The sequence below is a fragment of the Epinephelus lanceolatus genome, chromosome 8, assembly GCF_041903045.1.
Source record: "Epinephelus lanceolatus isolate andai-2023 chromosome 8, ASM4190304v1, whole genome shotgun sequence".
NCBI lineage: Eukaryota > Metazoa > Chordata > Actinopteri > Perciformes > Serranidae > Epinephelus > Epinephelus lanceolatus.
In genome coordinates, this window is record NC_135741.1 from 5,508,575 (window position 1) to 5,516,911 (window position 8,337).

The window sequence follows — 8,337 nt, forward strand, 5'->3', positions numbered from 1 at the left end:
ACTGTCTGTGAACTTGTCTTTCTTCTGAGGCGGTTACTGCAAACACATGATCGTATGATCTTCAGGAGCAGCTGGTTTTTAGTATCTGAGAGATCTGGGTTGGAAACTATAGGCAGAGGAGCTCAGAGATGTGCTGGGGCACCAGGCCTACATGGCCTTTTTACAGCTGTACATGAGCTTAAACTCAGTCTCATATTTGCCCTGTGGCCAATGCAGGGACACCAGTGGGTGTGATGCTGTCTCTTTTCTGGGTGCCAGTTATAATAAAGGCGGCTGTGGCTCAGATGTTGTTGTTGTTGTTTTAAAGTCAGACTCTATTACCGTGCTGGATTTATTGAGGAAGCAAAGAGAGAAATGTTTTATTACTCCTCTAACTTGGGTTTCTGGTAAGTCTTTGCTTATCTCAGCCAATTAACAACCTCAGGAAGGTCACTGTATCTGATTGTGTCATTAATGTTTGAGCAGGTAGACATGGTTGTCTTTTGTTTACTTCTGTTACTTGTTTTGTTACACACATGAATTTATTCAATGTTGAGGAATGTACATTTCAGTGAGGATGACAATTACATCTGTCTAGTTGTGTCTTTCATAGAAGCTGTCAGTGTTCTCAGCCATGAGGGGATTTTAAATCATAATTTAACTTTTGATCATCCACATTGTAGTCGTTTATATGTCACTGCAACTCCTTAAATGACACAGTGAGACTTCCAAGACACACACGCACACACACACTATTGAGAATATTAAAATAGACTTTTTCAGTTTTGGTAAACTGATTATTCAAGGATTGGAAGCTACGTTCAACATACTAGCAGATCATTTATGTTCATGTGCTGTGTTTTCAGTGTTGTTTTTCCACATGATGTTCTCCAAGTAATAATTGTTATCAAACTGATCTCCTGCACATGTTTCTGACAGATATTTCTGCTAATGATTGATCAGCATAAGACACTATTTAAGGCTGGGATGAAGACAGAAACTACAGAGTAGAAGTGTACAGACTGCCACTTTGAGAATGGAGATGACACTGTGTTTTCCACTGTTGCTGCTGATCTGCTCTCTCTCCACGGCTCAGCATCAGACAGAGTCTGACAATGAAATTATTCCACGTGGAAAGCAAGCTGAATCCCAGGGAAGAGAAGCAACAAATGTCTCTGACCGCCAACAAACCTGCACTCAAGACATCCATGCTGTGCTGAGAGAGATGAGCGCCTTGTTGGCTGAACAGAGGGTGGAGATGAGGCACTTACAGAGAGAGAATGAAGGTACAGTAGTATGTCAGGTAGTGAGGGAAGTAAGAGCAATAGGAGCCTCTGCTTTGTTACAGGAGTTATTGTATTATGTTGTAACACTGAAGTGTTTTGCAGTGGTTCAGTTTAGTTCACTTCTCTTGTGTTAAACAGCTGTACAGAGTACTTTTATGGATCTTCATGTAGTGTTCTCAATGTGCACATGTCAGACATCTTTTCAGTTTAAAGAACTCTTCTACGCTTTTTAACACTTTCTTTAATTTCTCAAGAATCTTAGGTCACAGAACACATGTACCTCACTTTTAATTCATTGTCCTATAATGTCTCACAACTTTCTACTCAAATTAAACATCTCTCTGTGATCTTTGCATGTCTTTGTCATCGTTTAGTGTCTCTTGTGGTCTTTTTGTGTCTATTTGTAGTGTTTTGGGGTCTCTTGTGGTCTTATTGTGTCTCTTTGTAGTGTTTTGGGGTCTCTTGTGGTCTTTTTGTGTCTCTTTATAGTTTCTTGTGTCTCTTTGTAATTTTTTTGGGGTCTCTTGTGGTCTTATTGTGTCTCTTTGTAGTGTTTTGGGGTCTCTTGTGGTCTTTTTTTGTCTCTTTGTAGTTTTTTGGGGTCTCTTGTGGTCTTTTTGTGTCTCTTTGTAGTGTTTTGGGGTCTTGTGGTCTTATTGTGTCTCTTTGTAGTTTTTTGGGGTCTTTTGGTCTTTTTGTGTCTCTTTATAGTTTTTTGGGGGGGTCTTTTGTGGTCTTATTGTGTCTCTTTGTAGTTTTTTGGGGTCTCTTTGTGGTGTTTTGGGGTCTCTTGTGGTCTTTTTTTGTCTCTTTGTAGTTTTTTGGGGTCTCTTGTGGTCTTTTTGTGTCTCTTTGTAGTGTTTTGGGGTCTCTTGTGGTGTTATTGTGCCTCTTTGTAGTTTTTTGGGGTCTTTTGGTCTTTTTGTGTCTCTTTATAGTTTTTTGGGGGGGTCTCTTGTGGTCTTATTGTGCCTCTTTGTAGTTTTTTGGGGTCTCTTGTGGTCTTATTGTGCCTCTTTGTAGTGTTTTGGGGTCTCCTGTGGTCTTATTGTGCCTCTTTGTAGTGTTTTGGGGTCTCTTGTGGTCTTTTTCTTGTCTCTGTAGTGTTTTGGGGTCTCTTGTGGTCTTTTTGTGTCTCTTTGTAGTTTTTTGGGGTCTCTTGTGGTCTCATTGTGTGTCTTTGTAGTGTTTTGGGGTCTCTTGTGGTCTCATTGTGTGTCTTTGTAGTGTTTTGGGGTCTCCTGTGGTCTTATTGTATGTCTTTGTAGTTTTTTTGGGGTCTCTTGTGGTCTTTTTGTGTCTCTTTGTAGTTTGTTGGGGTCTCTTGTGGTCTTATTGTGTCTCTTTGTAGTGTTTTGGGGTCTCTTGTGGTCTTATTGTGTGTCTTTGTAGTTTTTTGGGGTCTCTTGTGGTCTCATTGTGTGTCTTTGTAGCTTTTTTGGGGTCTCTTGTGGTCTTATTGTGTGTCTTTGTAGTTTTTTGGGGTCTTGTGGTCTTATTGTGTCTCTTTGTAGTTTTTTGGGGTCTCTTGTGGTCTTATTGTGTCTCTTTGTAGTGTTTTGGGGTCTCTTGTGGTCTTATTGTGTGTCTTTGTAGTTTTTTGGGGTCTCTTGGGGTCTTTTTGTGTCTCTTTCTGGTGTTTTTGTCTCTCATTGTAGTCTTTTTTAGGTTCTCTGTGGTGTCTTTTTGTCTCGTAGTTGATCCCTGTCTCTTTGTGTTGTTTTTGTGTCTCTTTGTAGTTGTTTTATGTTTTTTTTTAAGTCATTTTGAGTCTCTCCTGGTCTTTTTGTATCTCTTTAGGCCCTTTCACACACGACAAAGGACTCACTAGCAATCACTAACATTTGGCTTGACACTCAGATGGACGTGCAAATTTTATCCCCTTTACCTGCACGATGAATTGACAGCCCACCACAAAGTACTGTCCATCTCCATCCAAGCAGCGCTCCAACATTGTTTCAAATTTAGTCAGCACCGAGTTTCAGAGAGAGACCCAAATAAGTAGAGATATAGCCACTGTTAACATTTTCACTGGCCTCCATGCTGCTTTGCTGTTTACTAACCTGTTTTATGGCCCGTCTGTGAAGTTTTGCACTAATTTTGGTGGGCAAAGGGTATGTGAGAGTCATTTTACAGGTGAAGGATAGGGAGGCCCTGGGCATGTGCCTAATAAGCCTATTCAGTAATCAGTCCATGAAAGTAGCATGCTAACATATGCTAATTAGCACGTACACAAAGTACAGCTGAGGCTGATGGGAGCATGGGAGGATGCATGATGCCAAACGTAAACAAACATGGCTGACGGTGACAAACTGATGTTTCTTTGTCAAGTCTACACACATCTAAACTCTCAGCAGTGCATCCTCCTTGCTTATATAACTGAGACAGAAGCATTTTTGACACTGTCCCAAATAACGTTTGTGCAGAGCAGAAAACTTTCAGATATTTTCTGCAGTTTCCTCATGTTAGTAATAATGATAATCTTCATAATATTTTGACATTGATTTGCATGCAGAACAAATTTTGCTATATAATATTAAGTATTCGTTTTTGAAATACAACCAAATGTACTCTACTACTACTCGGGCCAGATGGATTTGCTCTGAGTTTACAAGTAGGAACTCCCACTTAGCGTTACGCTGTACTTTTTCTCGTATGAGGCATTTCAAGTTGTCTATAACGCAGTACCGTGTTGACAAAACTGTTGATGATGGTCCAGATTACTTACTGAATTGTCTCAGAACAATTTCCAAGAAATGATTGACCTCCAGACCTTTTTCTTTTAAGCACAAAAAGCTAAGCTGAAAGAACTGGAGCTACAGAAGACTGAGGTGGAGAGGCTGAAGACTGAGTCGGAGAGGCAGAAGCAACAACTTCAAGGTATTGTGTTGAGATCTTCACAGCTCAAAGTGACTAATAGTAGGCTTAGCCATATGTATGAGACACAACTTTGTCATGATGGCACTTTTTTGCAGCACAAGCAGCAGAGCTGATCACCGTGAAAGCCAGGTCAAATGTCACAGAACACCAGGTGGAGGCTCTGATGAGAGATGGAGAAGGTCAGACTCAGAACTAAACTATAATTGAATTTAGTATTTGGAAATGTTTAGTCTAAACAATATGTGCATAGTAAAACTAAAAACCACTAAGTTTAGAACAATGACATTGCTCTCTCTTTATCTCTCTCTCAGTCAAACAGGTGGCTTTCTCAGCCGCTCTGTTGGCTTCAGGGTCAGGAGATGTTGGACCATTCAACACACACACTCCTCTGGTCTTCAGATATGTCCTCACTAACATTGGAAATGCCTACAACCCAAACACAGGTATGTGAGCTCAGTTTAAATTGTTAATTTGAATTTTTGGCTCTGCTGACTTCACCCTGCTACAGATGGTTCTCTTGTTACATTCACTGACTCAAACTGTCCCACAGGTTTTTTCATTGCACCAGTGAGAGGAGCCTACCACTTTGAGTTCTACATAGGTGCACATGGACATGCTTCACATGGTTCAGGCGCAATGTTGGTCAAGAACGGAGGACATACTTTTCTTGCATATGAGCATCAGCCGTCCCATTTTGCAAAATCTTCTAATGGTGCCACGCTGCTTCTAGAGGTCGGAGATGTTGTGTTTTTGCGTCTGTGGGCTCACACAAAAATATTTGACGATGTAAATCACCACAGCACCTTCAGTGGTCATCTGCTTTTCACCATGTGAAACAGTCCTTTCTGTAGCTACATGATAGCTGTGCACACACTGCAGCAGTTTATCAGTACATGTTGATAATGATTATGTGAATATTTAATGTTTTGGAGCCACACTTTCAGCAGTTTCAAAGTAAATATTATTACAATCTTAATCTCTCACATTTGAGTAAAGCTGCTAGACGCACTGCCGAAACATATAAACTGTGCTTTGTATGCAAAATGATTAATTATTAAACTCAGCAGTTAAATGTGATTGAAAGTGGCTCTGTGGTACTCATTAATAAGATTATGGTGACCATATTATTTAAAACATACTGTACAGTTGCTGTATTTTGATCTCTGCCTGGATCACTATAATGTTCCTGTAATATTTCTTTCTGCCTCTTCATTCAAATATTAAACTGCTGTTGTTCTGGTCCACGCCAAGGTTTCCTGTAGAGAGTAAAATGTTCTTGAATGTAACACTCAGGTTGTGATTATTTTATCTTTAACTGTTCCTCTGTGATCTTTATAGAGTTTAATACTTAATGTAATATTTACAATGGCTATATGGCAAATAAAGAGTACAAGTATTGTGATCTCGTTCAGAGTCCTGTTTCTGGCCACCTGGTACAATATTCACGATGTTTTAGTTGCTAACACTCAGGTTGTGATTCTTGAATAATGTGTTCTCAATAAAAGTAATGCCAGTATTTTATGTACAGACATCCATTTTGCTTTTTAAAATTTGCATTTATTTGTTAAAACAAGTTTTTAAAAAAGTTTCTTAGCTGTTAACATTACGTTAGCAAGGCATGAGCTAGCTAACTGTTGATATAACTTACCGTTCTTTTAACACTTTAACTGTTAAAGGAGCTATATGTAAGAAATCTAAAGCAAATAGTCATAAAATCCTCCTAATATGTCACAGAGACTAAGGAATAATGTTATTATAACATACTGATCTCACCGACAACAATAGTACAGCCAGAATATTCGCATTTAAAAAACATTTTTACGGTCCGCAAATCATGTTTATGTTTTGAATTTGTGTTTTGGCCTGTTGCGCCACCCACCGCCGTCTACCAGTCACGCAGTCAGTAGAGTCTCAGCATCAGTTACAGTTACGACTGAGCTACAGCAGCACGGCAAGCAGCATTAGCAGTGTCCCGGTACATAGCATTAGCAGTCTCCTCAGCTGTATCCCGGCAGCAGCGTTAGCAGCAGAAAAGCCGGACTTGCTCAAACGGTCCGCTGGAAAACCGAAGATCAAGGACGCGGCAACACGGCCCTGCCACGGCAGCCGCCCGTGGGCAAACAAATCAGTCTCCAGCGAATCTCCCTCGAATCTGTAGGGAAGGGGGGATGGACATGACTCGCAGCAGTATTTTGAATTTGAGTGCAGTAACCGTTTTGGTCACATTCTTACATACAGCGCCTTTAAATAAAGTTGAGAGCAATTGCATCTCTGTCTACAATTTTCAAACCTGGCGTTTTAAATTACACTGTAAAATCAAATCAAATCAAATTTTATTCATATAGCACATTTCACACAGAGTAATCTCAATGTGCTTTTAGTCTTGACAGTAATACAACCCTAGCCCACCCACCTGCACAGACATACACAATCACATACCCCCAAAAGAAACAGAGAGAGAGAGAGAGAGAGAGATGCTTTCTATCATCTTGAACCAGTCTGGCCATTCTCCTCTGACCTCTGGCATCAACAAGGCATTTTGGCTCACTGGATATTTTCTCTTTCTGGGACCATCCTCTGTAAACCCTAGAGATGGTTGTGCTGAAAATCCCAGTAAATACTCAGACCAGCCCGTCTGGCACCAACAACCAGTTGTCACTTAAATCACCTTTCTTCATCATTCTGATGCTCGGTTTGAACTTCAGCAGGTCGTCTTCACCAGGTCTACATGCATTGAGTTGCTGCCACGTGATTGGCTGATTAGCTATTTGTGTTAACAAGCAGTTGAAGAAGTGTACCTAATAAAGTGACCAGTGAGTTTACATTTTATTCTTAATATTTTAAATACTAGTGTTGATATTTTAGCATAATGCACATTTTCATTTCTATTTTACTGTATTCTTATACTTAATATTTTCACACTTCTTATTCTTACTTCTTATAATTCTCTTTTCTTTCCATTGGCGTGACTGCAGCAAATCACAATTTCCCCTTCCACACATCTTAGTGGATACAACAACTGTTAATCAGTCTAACCTTTAAGGTTTTATTCTTACGCATTATTCGTGGGAGATTAAAGGGGTCATACAGTAGAACATTTTCATGTAGAGAATGTTCATCTCAGGTACAAACAGACGTAACACCTCAGTCATGGTGAAATCTATCACACTGGGCTGTTTGTCTTTGTATTTGCTCCTTTACAACATGCTTCAGCTTGTTAAGATAAAGATCAGTATGTGACTAGTAGTTGCTGGTAACTTCCCACCTCCCAAAACACACACAATCAAGTGAATCGGAGCAGACGAGCTGCTTGTGAAGAGTGGAAAGTGTTTAAATGCACTTTATTTGAACTTAGCCTGCTCGTAAGCATTGTGTCATTTTAACTGTGTTTTTATAGTGAGAAATAACTCATCTCACACTGAACAGGCTTTGTAGAGCACAACAAATATATAACTACAGTTGTATTTGCAGTAATGAAGGACTCAGCCTTATAATGGCATGGAGCTGCGACCACGTTCTTCCATCTGGCTCAAAACTGCATCTTTGAAAAACGTAAAAATCTGGTTTCAGAGCTCGTCACAGTTCTGAAGATGTATGAGAATAACAACATAAAGCCGCAAGTAGCAATTCTGGGGTCTAACCCAGCATGGACCTTTAAACCCTCATTGATTTATGGCCAAATTTTGAGAAAGACCCTTGTTTGTAACTGGCGGTGCCTCCTCTGACAGCAGCTCAGTCAGTCACAGCCTGCATGTACTTACTGTGTCCTTCCTCTAGATGTTAGTGTTGTTCAGCTGTTTCGTACTCTGTGTCCAGTGTGGGACTGTTGCAGCAGCATATAGTGAGTGTGTTTGTGACTGTGTGTGTCTGTAAGAGGCCAAATTCTATAAACACAGTTTTCATTTGGAAACTATTTCACTAATTGGTGTCTTCGAGCTGATGTAACTTCAGTCTCAGTGAGTCACTGAAAAGTATGTAATGATGAAGCCATTGTGAGATCTGGAACAGGTTTAGTGACTGAAGGCTTTAATCACTGAATATTTACAGTGGCTCTAATTGTGCAGCGCAGAGATGTTTTTCCTCTGTATTTTATTTTTGATTTTTTCCCCTTGTTCAACTCTAGAATTGTAAAAATTATTAACAATTGTCTTTATTTAATGAGCGCTTATCAAATCCAGATTTTAAGTGTTTT

General features: G+C 39.8%; 1 protein-coding gene across 2 annotated transcripts; it reads left to right on the plus strand.

The window, feature by feature from the left end:
- Positions 1 to 839: 839 nt before the first annotated feature.
- Positions 840 to 5,547, plus strand: LOC117258585 (complement C1q-like protein 2). Of its 2 annotated transcripts, none has more exons than XM_078169756.1 (5): positions 840 to 1,265; positions 4,062 to 4,145; positions 4,241 to 4,324; positions 4,457 to 4,588; positions 4,696 to 5,547. In XM_078169756.1, the coding sequence occupies exons 1-5, from the start codon at positions 1,016 to 1,018 to the stop codon at positions 4,977 to 4,979; spliced, it is 834 nt and encodes a 277-aa protein (XP_078025882.1). In that variant the 5' UTR covers positions 840 to 1,015; the 3' UTR covers positions 4,980 to 5,547. The 2 variants fall into 2 exon arrangements, with proteins under 2 accessions (XP_078025882.1, XP_033485501.2); XM_033629610.2 differs by having other exon boundaries at positions 865 to 1,265; positions 4,053 to 4,145.
- Positions 5,548 to 8,337: the final 2,790 nt, after the last annotated feature.

Excerpts from the sequence above, each read along its gene's own strand:
- LOC117258585 (XM_033629610.2), top strand. The coding sequence starts at position 1,016 with ATGGAGATGACACTGTGTTTTCCACTGTTGCTGCTGATCTGCTCTCTC. Across the intron at positions 4,325-4,456 it reads TCTGATGAGAGATGGAGAAG|TCAAACAGGTGGCTTTCTCA; the intron begins GTCAGACTCAGA and ends TCTCTCTCTCAG. Across the intron at positions 4,589-4,695 it reads TGCCTACAACCCAAACACAG|GTTTTTTCATTGCACCAGTG; the intron begins GTATGTGAGCTC and ends ACTGTCCCACAG.